The 16,651-nt window shown below is 44.0% G+C and overlaps 1 protein-coding gene across 1 annotated transcript; it reads right to left on the bottom strand.

Annotated features, from left to right (window-relative positions):
- Positions 1-2,352: 2,352 nt before the first annotated feature.
- Tectb (tectorin beta) lies at positions 2,353-15,567 on the bottom strand. Its single transcript, XM_013017706.1, has 10 exons — positions 15,420-15,567; positions 14,356-14,546; positions 12,432-12,574; positions 12,255-12,327; positions 8,802-8,905; positions 8,577-8,660; positions 6,858-7,020; positions 5,861-5,933; positions 4,108-4,140; positions 2,353-2,432 (listed from the first exon to the last, which is right to left on the bottom strand). The coding sequence occupies exons 1-10, from the start codon at positions 15,553-15,555 to the stop codon at positions 2,383-2,385; spliced, it is 1,050 nt and encodes a 349-aa protein (XP_012873160.1). The 5' UTR covers positions 15,556-15,567; the 3' UTR covers positions 2,353-2,382.
- Between the last annotated feature and the right edge of the window lie 1,084 nt (positions 15,568-16,651).

Genomic DNA, 16,651 nt, shown 5'->3' with positions numbered 1-16,651 from the left:
CTTCCTTCCTTCCTTCCTTCCTTCCTTCCTTCCTTCCTTCCTTCCTTCCTTCCTTCCCTCCTTCCTTCCTTCCCTCCTTCCTTCCTGACAGTTGGTCATAGGGCTTGAATTTAGGGGCTGGGCACTGTCCCTGAGTACTTTTGCTAAAGGCTACCACTTTGAGCCACAGCACCATTTCCAGTTTTCTGGTGGTTAATTGGAGATAAGAGTCTTATGGCGTTCCTGCCCGGGCTAGCTTCAAACCACGATCCTCAGATCTCAGCCTCCAGAGTAACCAAGATTTTCTTCTTCTGTCAACCAGGATACCTAAGGGAGTGTTTACTTTTCCTCCTTCTCTGAAGGTCTGTTTGGCACTAATGAGAATTTACAAGAGAGATTGACTTGTGGGTGCTTTCTCTTAATCCTTCAGTAGAGAGGTCATGAGATGGAAAGGACAAATGGCATAGTGCTGCTTGGGCCAGAACACATACTCTTGCTGGCTTTATAGACAAGGATGACCCAAGAGACCCTTTCCCACCAAGGCTCATCATCTACAATGACTTAATCACCTCCACTTTGAGTGGACCTCCAGCACTGGTGTGGTTGAAGAATACATGTAAGATGGAAACACTGGAAGCCCTGTTTGTGGAGCCCCTGGAAATGGCCTTTCACCATGATATATTAATACTGCATATTATAGTCATGGATTTATTTATTTTAAGGCATTTTATTTATTCCATAGCACCCATGAGAGACACAAGGTCATAAAACATGATAAAATAAAGCAAAACTAATGCAACATCATGTTAAACTCTGATATCCAAAAATTTATAAATTTGGCTATTTAAATTTTTTTGACTAGAATCAATAAACCATGTCTTCTATCCTTCGTGACTACACAAATCTCCAAATTTACAGAAGGAAGAGATCCCAAACATCAGCTTAGAGACCAACCTTAGAAAGCACTGAATTATTTATCTCTAGTCTATGGCTCAGCAAACTTATACTTCATGTCACCAGAGATTCAATAACTAGCTTAATTTCTGAATTCACTAAAGCAAATTATAAAAAGAATCAAACTGTAGATCTTAAGACTTCTCAAATACATGAAATATAGTATGCAGAAACATGTGATTTCAAATTGTAAGGCTAATTCAATTTGCATAATAAAAAACCCAGAATTCAGTCTTATTCTGTCACACTGTAGTCAGTTCTCTGCCAGGGTTGGTTCATTCAGTATTCACTCTGTTGACAAATGTTCCTCACTGATATCAGTGTACTCTAGAACATGAGGTGGCGGTGGGGTGGAAAGGGATGTCCTAAGGGCATGCTACCATATAATTTCATCGGGGCCATGTTTGCATTTGTGTTTCTGATTACTGTTAGCTCCATTCCCGTGGTCATATGACAGGTATAGACACTTGCCTGAATGTTTTAGGTAAAAGCTAAATGAGTTTGAACCATTCTGTATGAAGGAAGATTTCTTAGAGCAAATGAGAAAGATAACAGAGGCACTGAACATCATAAGGTATCTCGTGAGACTGGGTCACCAAGCTGAGAATGACCTATGCTGAGGGAGTTGCTCCTTCCATTGTCAGGGGCAAGTTCATTTCATTTAGCCAGTACTGCATTGCTATATAAAATGGATGACTTTTATTCCTTTTGTAGTTTTCTCCTATTTTTGCATCTTTTCAAATATCTATCCACTATAGGAATAAGGAATTTATACCTATTGAATGTCTATGTATATTTAAGAAGCCTATAAGAAAAAAAACAAAGTAGGTTTAGTTAGTGTTTGGGGCTCTCAAAATGCATTTTCTTTCTGTTACTTAGGTTTCAGTAAAGTGATCATACTCCACTGTCATTTCTCCATTGTTATTTGAAGGCTTTACAAGCACCCCAATCCTGCTTGGGGGCTTGGATCTGGTTCTTAAGTAGAATGAGAGAGAGCGCCTTCTATTGGCCAAAGCTGGCCATTCCTGTGCGTTTTGTGTTTGTCATTGATTTTGTGGTTATGCCCTACATTCTTCTCCAGCTGTGTTTGGTTAGATGTGTGAGGGTCTTTTAACATGAGGACTGCTTTCAAAGGACTCCAGGGGCAGCCTTGAATATGAGGAAAGAAGCCCCTAGAACACTATAAGGGACAGGATTGGTGGGATCTAACTGCCACAGGAAGTAGCCTGAGGAAGTGGGGCACCAGAGGAAAACAATCACTGAATTCACACACACACACACACACACACATCACTGGAATGCATATTTGGCCAAGCCTTTGTCTCTGGCCCCCAACAATGCAATCTTCTGTTTGTTCTTTTTGGCAGCAAAATAAACGAGTTTATCATTGCTGAGGATGACCTTGTGTTTGGGGGGCCTGGGGAAGGAAAGGCAGCTGCCGGCTAACTCTTACAGCAGGACACACACCCCCAGCATCACGATGAGATGATAGAAAACACCTGTGAACAAGAGTGGGTAGGAGACAGCACTGAGAAACAGTCACACAAGGTCAAGGACAAGTCTACCAGTGGAAGCCACAACAATGTCAACCTAAAGAGGTTTCCATGATACTACAACATTTTGTGCATAATCATTTCTGTTCCCCAAGAAATGGAGATCCCATGGTTCACTTTATCTGGTGGATAAACCCAGGTTGTGGAGTTCTGATGAATAAGCCCTTGATGACACATTTTACTACCAGGCTTTGGCTGTAGAACTTCCTTTCAATTGGAGTTGCTTTACGTGTGTGTGTGTGTGTGTGTGTGTGTGTAACAAGGCTTGAACTCAGAACCATACACTCTCACTAATTTGCTCAATGCTGGTGCTTTACCACTTGAATCACACCTCTCCCTCAAGCATTTTGCTAGTTAATTGGAGAGAAGAGTCTCATTGACTTTTCTGCCTGGGCTGGCTTCCAACCTTAATCCTCACATCTCAGCCTCCTGAATAGCTAGGATTACATGGGTGAGCCACTGGTGCCCCTGCTGTTTTACAAGATTTTCATGTAGTGATAGGAGCAAAGTGTGAATTTATGAATCAATGGGACTGTATTATCCCTTCTCCTTGTGTAGTTAATTCCCTCTCCTGATTCCAGTAAGACCTGTATCTTAGCTGAAGTGGTTCTTCCTCTTCAGCCCTTCCCTGGCTGGAGACTAAATCATGTCCCCTGTCTCTCGTACAGACTGGTTTACCTCGTATACACTAGGAAGGTCAGTAATCTTGCTCAGTGCCTTTAGCTGTAATTAAGTAATCCAAACAACACCATGCATGATGGGGCAATTATTAGTTCATGTCAGAAGAAACAGAAGTACTAAGAGGTAAAGGCATTGCCCAAGGTCACTTAGTTAATGAGGGACTCAAATATTTGTTGACGGAACAGATCATGGAAAATCATGTTCTTCCAACATAGGAAGCCAAGTAAAAGCCCCTGTTGCTGGCTTCTCTGAGGTTTGGGGATGTAGGGTCTAGTACCGCTTCATCCAGGCAAACCCCAGCCCCTCCTACGGGCTGGATGGAGAAAGACTTTTTCACCTCTGTCTCCCCCATCACCCATAGAGTTGCACTTTAAAGTATAAATGTTCAGGTGTGTGTGTGTGTGTGTGTGTGTGTGTGTGTGTGTGTGTGTGTGTGTGTGTGTTGAACTTCCTTATTCAAGGCTGGTACTTGAGCCACAGCTCTACTTCCAACTTTTTGGGTGGTTAACTGGAGGTAAGAGTCTCATGAACTTTCCTGCCCAAGCTGGCCCAAGAACCTTGTTCTTCAGATCTCAGCTTCCTGAATAGCTAGGATAACAGATGTGAGCCACCAGCACCCAGCTACATGTTCAATTCTTCCTTTTTTTTTGTCAGTCTTGGGGTTTGAACTCTGGGTCTGGGCACTGTCCCTCAGCTCTTCAGCTCAAGGCTAGCACCCAACCACTTGAATCACAGCGCCACTTCCAGCTTTTTTCTATTTATGTGGTGCTGAGGAATTGAACCCAGGCCTCATGCATGCGAGGCAAGTACCCTCCCACTGAGCCAACCTTCCAGCTCACATGTTCAATTCTTAAAGGGGCCAAAGTGATCTTTGAAACACCCATCTGCGTTACACAAACATTACCCTATGACATTTTCCAGAAGTTTCCTTTTTTCTTACCTGAGAGGCTACAGAGACTCGAAAATCCCCTGCCTAGAGTGAATAGAGAGAATATAGGTTTAAGAAAAGATCAGGGAGGGAGAAATTTCAGAGTTACGGTTCCACAAAAACAAGCCTGAGTCCCACTCCTGGATAAATCACCATCTTCCATTGCCTTTAGAACACATTTTGGACTAACAGTTAGTGATGTTTCCGTGCATACTCTTTTCTTCCTGGCTGTCGAAGGCAAGAGTCAATAAATTTCTGAGAGGACCAGATAGTAAACATTTTCAGTTTTGCAGACCATGTAGAAATAGTTTCTTTTCTTTTTCTCTTAAAATTTTTTTTTTAATGTAAGTACTACAGCTTAAACTCAGGGCCTGGGCCTTCATTATTCCTTAGTGGTTTTGCTCATGGTTGGTGCTTTACCACTTGAGCCACAGTTCCATTTCTGGCTTTGTTGTGGTTAATTGGAGATATCAACCTAGTGGAATTTTTTTTCCCTGTCCAGGCTGGTTTTGAACCACAATTCTCATACCTCAGCCTCCTGAATAGCTAGGATCACTGGCGTGAGTCATTGGCATCTAGCTAGCAAGTCTTTTTCTTAAGATAATGTCTATGTAGCTCAGGCAGAATTCTTAACCTTCCAGGCTGGCATAGCCTCTATAGCTATGAATCTACACTGTTCTCGCAGCAGATGCTGGTAGCTATGGACAATACCACCTACATGAACACAAGTCTCAGTGTTCTAATAAAACCTTATGGGCACCAAAATAAAAATTTTGTATCATTTTTTTTGGGGGGGGGTCCACTTGTGGGGCCTGAACTCTGGGTCTGGGCACTGTCCCTCAGCTCTTCAGCTTAAGGCTAGCACTCTACCACTTGAGCCACAGTGCCACTTCCAGCTCTTTTCTTTTTGCTTATGTGGTGCTGAAGAATTGAACCCAGGGCCTCATGCATGCAAGGCAAGCGCTCCACCACTGAGCTACCTTCCCAGCCCAAATTTTGTATCATTTTTATGTGTCATGAAATAGTTTTAGTTTGGAACCACATAAAGGTCTAAAAATAAACCTTTCTTAGCTTGCAGGCCCTCAGGAGGCAGCCTGGGACTGGGCCCTGAGCATGGTTTGGTCACTGGACTTCATGGTACAGTTATTAAAGTCCTCTGTGTCCCCACAGGTCAGGTGTACCCTTAAAACACATCATCATGCAGGTCATGGTAAAGTCTTTTAACAACTGTCTTTCATCAGACCTAGACTGGACTGAATCCACCAACTACCCCTTAACAGTAATCTTCCCCTTGGTGTCTACTGTCTCTCTCCTTGCAAGACAGTAAGTTACTTGAGGACCTGGGAGAGGGGGAGGGGAAGAGGGGTGTTCCTTGAAACTTTAATGCCCATCCCAGGCAGGCAGTGTTGCCTGCAAGTGTTGCCTGCATAGTAAAGTCTTGTTCACTTGCCCTTGACATTCTTAGAGCACATCTTGTCTATTTTTGTGCACTGCATGTTCTATTTCGTAGCTCAGTACCTCTTCCTTTCTTGGATGGGGTGGGGTCATTTGGATTTCAAATGTAGAGAGAGGTTTTCAGGGTCACCCACAAACCTCACCTCCTGGAGTGGCATGAGCTGCCCCCTCCACAAAGCAGGTGAAGACTGTGTCCACAGGCACACCTGGTTTGGCAATTCAGTCAAAACGCTCAGACCGGCACTGCATGTGGACACAGTCCAGAATGCATGTGACTACGGGGGATGGGGGGTGGGGGTGGGGCGCTTACTCCGCAGGGACAGCTCCACCACCAGGACGCCCCCTGTCTGGTCCCGAAGCATGCGCTTCCGTTTGTCACAGGTCTGGAGAGGGAGAGAGAGAAGATGAGAAATGAACAGAGCTTTACCTTGATGGGTGGGGGATTTACATAAATGCCTTTTGATGGGAGAAAGGCTTTCAAGTACAGCCATTCTCATCTCAGGTACTTGAGAAGCAATCAGTTGCAAAGTCTATTCTGTCTGGTTCATTTCTTCTTTTTATATAGTGTTGTTATTTATCCTCCCATCAACTGTACAATATTTCTCTCCTTATTTTTCTGATCTTGCACCCTTTGCCTCCTTTCCCTTTCTCTATCTGTTCTCAGCATAAACCAGCTTCTTGCCAAATGAGTCACCTTCTCTCTGTCGGTTCCTATAGGCTGTGGGGGCTGGAGATGAACGGAAACTTCAAGGCCTTCGGTCCAATCTTGACAACAATTTGGAACTTGGTCCTTTTAAGCCTCTAGAGCAGTTTCCTTAAACTCAGTCAACACCAGACTCATCTGATGGTTAGAAGCATAGATTTCTGGCTCTCTCTCTCTCATTGTCCAATCAGCTTTGACCCAGAATTTGGGCAGAACTTTCTAGTGTCCTGTCAAGACTAAATATGCCCAACGTTTTGAGTTTTTTGCCAGACCTTGAATTCAAACCTCTTCAAAGCATTTTGAGGTCTGTTTCAAAGCATTTCTTGGGCTTCATTTTAGCTTCCATGGATGTTTAAGAATGGCAGAGCCATAAGTACTTATTATCATGGTGGAAAGATGAGCAAACCAGGCCCAGCAGGGTGAGGAACACACACCAGACTGGGCAGGTTGGTAGTGGCAGGATGGATATGCCTGGAGCTTCTGCTCCTGTAGCCAGGCCCTTTTCTCCAGGAAGTTCCTCTATGCACACTTATATTGGCCAGGCTACAACTTCCCAGCTCAAATCCCAGCTCTAATATGCTCCTTCGAGAGAGAGGTGGCTCACCACTGGGCAGGAGAGCTTCTCACTGTCGCAGATGAATGTCTCACAATGCAACCAAACCTTCGAGAGCTTGGGGATATTCTGGAACCGGAAAGCATTGAATTGGAAGGTTGCCCTGTGATCCTTCCCATTCTCATGTACCAAGACTGTTTCGTCTGTGGGACAGCTAGAACACACAGGGAAAGAGGAGGACACGTCACACTGGGGAATTCCAGCAAAGGTTTGGAGGCAAATCTCTCCATAGCATCTCTCTCCCAATTTTGAGTGCAGCTCCTCCCCTTTCTGAAACACTTTGATGGGCTTGAGCTTTATAATTTTGAGGTCCCGTTGAGGGGCTATGAGGTGAGTGTGTCTTCATTCTATAGACAAGGTATGATAGAAGGGAAATGAGTTAGGAATGGCCACACACTTCCTAAAAAAGTGAGACTCTTGAGCTTAAGCTGGGGGCATGGCTCAAGTGATAGAAAGCCTACCTGTTAAGTACAAGGCCCCCGGTTCAAATTCTAGCACCTTCAAAACAAAGCAGAACGAAGTAAAAGTGAAATCTTGCCAGGTATGGTGGTGCAAATATGTCGTCTCAGCACTGAGGAGGTGAAGAGGAGGCCCAGCAGTTCCAGTCAAGTCTGGGCTACATAGTGAGTTCAATGCCAGACTGAGCTGTCTCAAAAACTAAAAAAAATTTCCCAAAGCTCTCCTCAGAAGTGGCATATTGAAGATGCCCAATTTTGAGAGCAGTGTCTCACAATACTGCCATAGAACTCTAAACTCAGGTCAGACCTGACATGGGTTTCTGTGTGTGGTATGAAGTTTGTCATGAAAATTTATACTCTGCCATTTAAGTTACATTCGTATTACTTAACAAGTGTGGTAGAAATGCGACTATATTTTTCATGTAAACATAGAAAAGCAACATCTGTCATCTGAATGTGTCCTCAGCGACACGAGGCTGGACCCGAGCGATGTCACCTCTGAGAGTTCACTAGAGTGAAGCGAGAGGCAAGTGTTGCCTTTGTATCTGGACCAAGGGTCAGAGCTACTTCTATTTGGGGTGCCTGCATGGTGATGGAGTGGCAGATCACTTTCCAAGTTATGAAACAAGGCTTCTGGTAGGAGTGTTTGGTTAGTAAACCTGAGATCCTTATATGAACCCGTCTTAAAATAGCTCTTTTCAGCCTGAGTGGCCCGAGTAAGGTGTCAGCCAGTGGAAACTAATGTAAACAGAGCTCCAGGGAGGCAGGGGTGGGGGACAGAACGGGGTGATGAAGGGGAGAAGGAGGCAGATAGTGGGCAAGCCTAGATGGCTTGGCACTGCGGCTGCTTCTTGTCACCAGCTGTTTTACCTGCCCCTCAGTGACAGCTCCCTCCCACTGGCTCTTCTACCTGCCCCTCAGTGACAGCTCCCTCCCACTGGCTCTTCTACCTGCCCCTCAGTGACAGCTCCCTCCCACTGGCAGCTGCCTGCTGGGAGGGCTTCACACCCTGCACACAGGCCTCCTTCTACAATAGATTATTCTTTGAGATAGGCGGATGGGTGTGCTGTTACAGGTACACCGACATGGACAGGAAACCCCCTGCTAATCTATCGACTGTAATCTTCCCCAACAACTCTGGTTTCTCTCCAAAAGGGCTCCAGTGTCTCCTCTCAAGCTATCCTAAGCCAGAGCAAAAGAGACCCAGGCATGCCTGGCTGGCTGCCCAGTAGTGACTCTGACAGGTACCTACCCCTTGTTGATCAGCTGCCACTGCAAGGGGTACATGAAGTCAGCAGAGGGTGTGGCCCAGCAGCTGTTCAAGACCACCTTAAATCTGGAAACAAAGCACATTGGCATTGCCATGAGGCATAGGCTTGTTTCAAGAACAATTTTGCAATTTAAACAGTCTCTTGGCTTGTCTTTTTCTCCCCCTACCCCGTATATAAAAATATAGTCATAGAGGAAGTATACTTACCTAACACTCAACCCTTTGGCTTCTACTCCTGCAAAGAGATCCGAACCAATTTCAGATGTCTCCAGGACAAAGGGAGCTTCTTTCTTGGTGGAGAACTTGGCATTCTTTGGAAGGAAATAGACAGTAGGCATTATGACTTTGCAGACTGAGCAGTTAGGTCTGGCAGGAGCAGATGAATAGAGATGGGGAGGGATTGGAGCCAACTCCAGAGAACAAGCACATAAGACCCCAGAGACTCCTCCAGAACCTGAGAAACTGTACCTCTTAGGATGCTAGCAGTATCACAGAAGGGGTGATATATCCTGTATACTAGATCCACTGGTCATAGTGACACAAGTACTATGTTTTATGGATGCCAACAAAATTTGGATGTGAGCTAGTGGTGAAAGAAAACTACCCCAAAGTTCATATCCTAGGATACATTCCTAGAGTCTTCTAGAATCTTCCAGAGTGAGGTACTGTTTATCCACACATGCTTTATATTGGTCCCGCAGGGTCTCGAATATAACACTTTCACTTTGGGCTCCACTGTTTTTAATAGGGGTGCTGACCAAATTGGACCGTACTCAGAAAAGAATGACTAGGATGGTGAATGAGCAATAATGAGAAGATTTAGCTTGAAGAAGATGAGAGATATTTGAAAGGCTATCCACAGTATAACCAATTACACAGTCATATTTCAGGAGACAGAGCTGTGAGAGATGAGCAAGAGCTCAGGATGTTGGGTTTCATTTGCTGATCTAAAATGGAAGGCTCAATTCACTATGGTCTTGTCTCTGGAAGAGGCCATGAGGCCGGCCCTGAGCAATACTACAGAAGGGTTCTGGAATTTGAGTGTGAAGGCCAAGGCTGGTGACCTATGAGTTGTGTTCTGACTCTGGGAGTCTGTGATTTTTGTTCTCAGTTGCTTGAGTTTGTTCCATCCCAGGATTTGTCTGTTTCTTTTGTCTAAGAGGAATGGCCAGTACTGCGTCGACAATTCCATTTGTATTCAACCCTATGAAGGCAACCATCCTAGGGGCCCTTGGAGCTCCATGTTGAATAGGGTCAGGCTCTATAGTCATGGGAATAGTTATGGTCTTGGACACTGATTTAGTGCCAGGCAATGTGCTAATTGCTTCTTAAAGATTATTTCAGATAACCCTCATAACAAGGCCAAGAGTCAAGTGCTATTAAGTTCCTGTTTTACAAATGTAGAGATGGAGACAGAGAGGTTAATTAACTTGTGCAAGGTCACACAACTTGTAAACAGCAGAATCAGCATTCATGGCATGGCCTATTTTCTCAACCACAAGTGCCAGACTCTTTCTTTTATTTTGGAGTGGGAGTCAAAATAACTTTTCACTGGGAATACCAACTATGAGTTCTTGGCAAAAGTGAGTGGGGAGTGGAGAGAAGAGAGAGGAAGAGAGAGAAAGAGAGAAAGCATGCTGAGTAGAATGAGTGCTATTTGGGGAGGGGAGCAGCAATTGGGGTTCTCAGAAGCCTAAGCAATTAGCCGTTGTATTTGGTTTCATTGTACTATGTAGGGCACGGCTCTGTTTCTGGTAATTTGATGGAAATATATTCAGGGGGAAGTTGTTGCTTCAGAAACACACAAGAATGCTCTCAGGGAAGAAAAAGAAAGAAAAAAATACCAACCTCCTGGCTTGGGCATAGGAAAGGGAGTCTGCAGAAGGAATGCTGATTAGTACTTTGTACAAAGTACAAAGGTCTGTACAAAGGTAGTAGAATCTTTTTCTCAGTTCACCTGTTCTGAGGGGTTTTGGAGGGCCCTGGGAGAGGCAGTAACCTGATTTCTCCAGCGGTCAGGGAATTATGCTGGTCTGTCTCTACAGGCTGGAGCCCGCTAAGGAACATGACCCAGGCATATGCACACGTGCCTCTCCATTTCTTTTTTTCTCCATTTCTCCTCTCCACCCCTCATTCAGGTTTGATATATATGGCAATCACGCTACTATGGTGGATGACAAGAGATGGTTAAAAAAAAAGGGTTCTTGGTATCCATGTTGCCTACTGTTGTAAACCTTCCTAGGATCACATCTATAATTGTATCTGGTTACAATAACAATTATTTACTTCTGATGGACTGGGTAGTAAATAGAATCCGTCATTAGGACATTCCCAAGGAGGGTGTTCACGAATGGAAGCCCTATTTTTTTCTTTTTTGTTAGACATTCTTCTGCAGGGACTGTAGCTGTTTTGACATCTTTTCTTTGCCCTGGTAACACATACTACATTAGTCCCTGAGCATAATTGAGGGATTGCATGAGATTCCTTTTCTCAAGTGCCATCCACTAGTGGTATGTGGCCAGGGAGAGATCTAGGGACAGATGGCCTTGAAACCTTTAGGGGGCCTTCTTTAGCACAGTCAAAATTTCATATCCAGATTTAGTCACAGAGCCTTAAAAGGGACACTGACATAAAGGCTTTGTACCCTTCACCGGAAAGAAATCACAGATATTACGTTTAGGAGACACCACAGTTAGACCCGATGCATCTCCAAGCGCCTGCATTGTATTGGACACATCTTTTTCTTCTCTGGATTCCAAATCCTTATCTGGGTCGATTTAGGATTCTCCTGTCACTCGGGGCTGAGTTCTGCCAGGCCAATAGCTTCCAGGCAGAGGTAAAGCAAGCTCAAAGTTGATGGAGTTCCAGGTACGAAAGCATTTTCCCTTGTGAAATGAACCGGTTGGATGCTTTGCTGCTCTGCTCTCTGATGATGTCTGCCATGATGTCTTCCAGCTCTAATGTCACACACAAAGGTTTGTATTTCTGCCTCTAGCTATCTGGGACAGTATCTATGCTCTCTCTCTCTCTCTCTCTCTCTCTCTCTCATCTCCCTCTTTTTCACCACTTCTAAATGGGAAAGCAGCTAGGCTAATAGCCTTTGCATATTTAATGTCTTTGGAGCAATGGGCCAAAGTGTGCCTTTAATTCTAATATCAACATAGGCAATGGGCCCAAACTAGACAATGAGGAAACCCACTTACTGAAAGGCTTCAGAGACCAAAGAACTAGGAATAGAGGCCGCCCTTAAGTTTTCTCCATAGCTCTGTCCCAATCAGAAAGCTCAAAGCTCTGTGTTTTTTTTTTTTTAAGAACTAGGTCCTCTGTGTAAATAACTTTCTGCAGTGCAGTAGCTTGTGACATAAACCAGTTTCAATGAAGAGTTAGATACAGGGTGTCCTGATGCCTGTCTACTGACTCTGCCTCAATTGTCTCATCTGTGAAATGGCCTTATACTTGTGTGACACCTTTTAGCTCTTCTATCTGGTCTCTGGATCTGTATGTCTGTTCCATGAAGTCTACAAAGAAAGCTAAAGCTAAAGCCAAAGCCCGAGTTCTAGAATAAGTCTCTGCAAAGTGCTTGGGGTGGAGAGAATAAACCCCGAGGAAGCATCCTGTCCCCTGGGAAGGCCACAGGTGACAAAGATTGTCTGGACTTACAGTGTAGAAGTTGAGAGACAATTGACTTTCAAATGTGCCCAGGCTCCCGTTCTTCACATGAACAGTAGCCACTCTGAAAAGGGGAGAGAATTTTGCATAAGGACTGAAACATGCCTGATTGACAGGGACTGCAGCACCCACCCGGCAGCCAGCCCTCCAGGCCACAGAGCGGCTTACCTCTGGTCAAAGGCAGCCTGGTTCACCAGGTAGGTGGAGTGGTATGTGCAGGAGAAGGAGTAGTTCACCGGCTGGTTCTTTACAATCACCGTGCTGTCATTGGATACGATGTGACTGTAGAAGTGGTAGATGGGGGGTTTGTACTGGAGGAAGGAAGAAGGCAGTTAGGCCCTGTGTCTCACAGCGGGAATGAGAGTTCTGAGAACAGTGGGTGAAGATGGTTCAGACAAAAACCTAATAAATGGGCATGAGTATTTAGCAGGGACACAGAATCCATTCTGTCTGAGGGTGCATTGATATATATATATATATATATATATATACACACACACATATATATATACACATATATATACACACACATATATACACACATATATATGTATACATATATACATGTATATATGTATGTATATATATTTTTTTTGGTTGGTCGTGGGGTTTGAACTCTGGGCCTGGGCACTGTCCCTCAGCTCTTCAGCTCAAGGCTAGCACTCTACCACTTGAGCCACAGCGCCACTTCCAGTTTTCTGGTAGTTTATTGGAGATAAGAGTCTCATGGACTTTGCTGTCCAGGTTGGCTTCCAACCGTGATCCTCAGATCTCAGCCTCCTGAGAACCTAGGATGACAGGCGTGGGCCACTGGCACCTGGCTGTTGATAATTTTTGTAAAGAATTCTTGAGTCACTTCAACTAAAAGTGTTTAACGTAATCTAGAGCAATGTGGTATGTTGAAAAATAATTCATATATCTGTTGGGCTACTGGCCAAAACACTGGCTCCAAAATTTCTAGTTCTTGGGCTGGGAAGTTGGCTCAGTGGTAGAGTGCTTGCCTACCTGAGGCCCTGGGTTCGATTCCTCAGCACCACATAAGCAAAAAGAAAAAAGCCGGACGTGGCGCTGTGGCTCAAGTGGTAGAGTGCTAGCCTTGAGCTGAAGAGCTGAGGGACAGCGCTCAGGCCCAGAGTTCAGGCCCCACAACCGGACCCCCCACCCAAAAACAAAACAAAACTTCTAGTTCTCAACATTAATGTTTTAGATTAATATCTTCACCCATCTTCCCAGGCCAGAATAGTACTGTCTAGTTCTTTGCTTTTTCCTGTTCCCAACTATAGATATTATTACTTCAATTCTTGCTTCTGACATGCCGACTGGACACATCCACTTGAGAAGTAATCGGGCTGAGACCACTGAGAAGATTTGTATTTCCTTCCATTGAGTTATACTCAAAAATGGAAAGCTTTGTCACACCCACCACTTATCCTGACATATCTCTGGACCCTTGTGGACATTTAGAAAGAGGAGTTGGACTTAGAAGTTCATTGTGCTCATCCTCTGAGACCCATGGATGTAAAATCTCCTGGCAGTCAAGACAGTGGGAATACTGGGCCACATCATGAGTCAAGAAGACCTAACCTCTCTCTTTGACTATATCCCTATTTATTGGTCGTGTAGCCTTGAACTCGTGACTAAGTGGAGGCCTCAGACTTCTCTGTCATGTAATTGTACTAACCAAGAAAAAAAACAGTGCTTTCCTATTAGTTCCATGCTTCCCTGGCCCGTGTGCTTCTCAAAAGCAAGTTAGGGATTGTGTTTATACTCTGGTCATACCTTTGCTCTTCCAAATGGACTTTATCACTACTTCCAAGCCTTGGGAAGAAGGTGGACCCTCCAGCTGCCTCTCTGGCCTTGGAAGGATGGTGGCTTATGAGAACAAGTTCAGAACCTGAAGTGGGCTCAAGTTAAAGTGGGAATTGGCCTTCCTAGCTCCAGCAAGCCCCAAACAGTCATCTAAACTAGTAGAAGAGGCAATTTCTCAGGAAATTATTCCATTCTGTATCTTCCCTAGGGTGATCCAAACTTCTCATTGGTGGGCTCAATTACCTTATCCTAAGCAACCTGAACCTGTGTGGCTTTGCCTTACCTCAGACTGAGTTCCACAATATGACTTGTTCTTAGGTGATAAATCTGGGATGACAAATTGGTAGTAGCCACCTTCATGGACTCCGTTGTAACACAGCCCCCCGAGGGCCAGCTGATGCACTTCCCATCCATAGGGGCACTCGGGGATTTTGGTGATGATGGTTTTGGGATAACAAAACACAAGAATGACATCTGCAAGAACACATCTATGGTTGGAATCAGATATGCTCATCATGTCAGTCTACTGAAAGAACTAAGGGTTCTAGCCACACTTGCACATGCACAGAGCAGTTGGTTAAAAGTGGTTTTCCACTATTCTTCACTGGCTAGGATTTGTGCTCTCAAAACATAAGCTACCGAAATTCCACTTTTATAGTGTATGCTATATCTATTTAGTGATTGCTCTAATTAATATATAAATATATGTTTGGGGCTGGCACTGGGGCTTAGTGGTAGAGCCCTTGCCTAGCATGCATGATGCCCTGGGTTCGATTCCTCAACACCACATAAACAGAAAAAGCTGGAAGTGGCTCTGTGGCTCAGTGGTAGAGTGCTAGCCTTGAGCAAAAGAAGCTTAAAAAAGTGCCCAGGCCCTGAGTTCAAGCCTCAGGACTTGTAAAAAAAACCAAACAAACAAAATATACATATATATTAGAAGTGATCCATTAAAATTTTCACTCTGTATTAAGGACTATATGAAACTACAGATTGGAATGTGTGTGAATGAATGTGTGTGACCTATAAAAAATGAATAAACATATAAATTTAACATTTAAGACCCCCCAATTCACATACAATATTGTAAAACAATGTTTATGGCACTGGACAGAAATTCAATATCTGAACAGAGAAAAGAGAAGATGTTATATATACAGGGAGAGAGGGCAATTTAAAAAAAATGTTTAATCCAATACATGTTTGAATGGCCTTGGGAACTTAGGTACTTCTACTTGATGGCATTTTTGTTTTTTCTTAACAGAGACAATAAGGCCCTCTCTGTTCACTACAAAGGGAAGATTCTAGCAATGTTCCTTTCTAGGAAAACAGTGTGGCACCAGGGCATACCTGCTTTGTTTGGCGTGCAGGATCTCGCCAGGGCTTCTGTACAGATGGCCAACAAGACAAAGGCCCTTACCAGCATTGCTTCTGGGAACCAGGTTTTTGTCAGGCCACCAAACCAAACAGGCCAAAATGCCTGCATTCTTCCAGGGCCCAAGACTCGATCATTCTAGGTCAGAAATATGAGTGAAAAGTTAAAAATCAAGGATAAGAACAAACCAGCACATACATTCTCGTGGGGGAGAGGGCGTTTCCAAGGGAGATCAGCAATGCTGTTGAGGGACTCCTACCACCGAAGCCTCAAAGACAGGCAATTTGCTCATGTTCCCAACTGCTTCATTCTCTCTGGATTGTGGACGCCGCCTCTCCCGATGCTCCCCAAATCTCCAGTCCCAGTCCTGATGCCTTTATATAGCCTGCAGGTGTAAAAGAAACCAGCTTCAGATAAATCACAATGAGCAGGCATGCATTATCCACTGTGGGGGAAAGAAAAGAGAACCGCACACAAAAATCCAATGGGAATCTCAGTTACCACCTGAATCTCATTTCTGTTACTTTTCAGAGTTGGATTTTTTTTTTACCCCTTAACTGCTTCAACCAAAATTGGAAAGAAAGGATGACTTTTTCTTCCTTGTACAAACAAACACACACACACATCTGATGGGAGTCCAATTATTTCTGCACAGTTCCAGCGGTTAATTTTCTCCCTTTTCCATCTTGCTTGCTTATATTTTATGTAAGGGAATGAAAATTTGAATTTAAGGAGACTCAAGTCCAATGTGATTCTACCTGATAGTCAGACAAATCAGACTCTGGTCATGTAAACATTTTCTAAAGGTTATTTTTCTTGAGAAGTTTAAAAAAAGTGAACTTTGGATGTCTTTGACTCATCTGAAAGGAACTTTAAACTGCACAGCCTTTAGGTTTCTACACTTTTTATCAGTCTCCCAGAGCAGTGATCTTGGATAAAGGAAAACATAGAAAGGTTCTCCTGTAAGTCCCTCCTCAGTCACACAACCAGACCCTGCTGGAAATACCAGAGAAGAGGCTGTTCTCCTGAAGGCTCCAGAATTACCATTAGCAACACTTGTAATTTTATATTGTAGGAACACTGGCATTTTAACTTCTAAAGATTATGATTACAATGATAAAGCAGAGTTGTTTCCTTTCCTCAAAATGGATGCCATGTTTTATAATAAGGGTGCCAAAGAATTAAGTTAATAGCTACATGGCAAGCC

This window comes from Dipodomys ordii, unplaced genomic scaffold, assembly GCF_000151885.1.
Source record: "Dipodomys ordii isolate 6190 unplaced genomic scaffold, Dord_2.0 Scaffold36, whole genome shotgun sequence".
NCBI classification, from domain to species: Eukaryota; Metazoa; Chordata; class Mammalia; order Rodentia; family Heteromyidae; genus Dipodomys; species Dipodomys ordii.
Note: the sequence above shows the minus strand (reverse complement) of the source record. Positions and strands in the feature narration are given on the sequence as shown.

Bases quoted from the DNA above. Each gene is read 5' to 3' on its own strand.
- Tectb (XM_013017706.1), bottom strand. From the start codon at position 15,555: ATGCAGGCATTTTGGCCTGTTTGGTTTGGTGGCCTGACAAAAACCTGG. The intron at 14,547-15,419 runs GTATGCCCTGGT...GTGTTCTTGCAG, and splicing joins CTGCACGCCAAACAAAGCAG to ATGTCATTCTTGTGTTTTGT. The intron at 8,661-8,801 runs GTAAGTATACTT...CTTTGTTTCCAG, and splicing joins GCCAAAGGGTTGAGTGTTAG to ATTTAAGGTGGTCTTGAACA.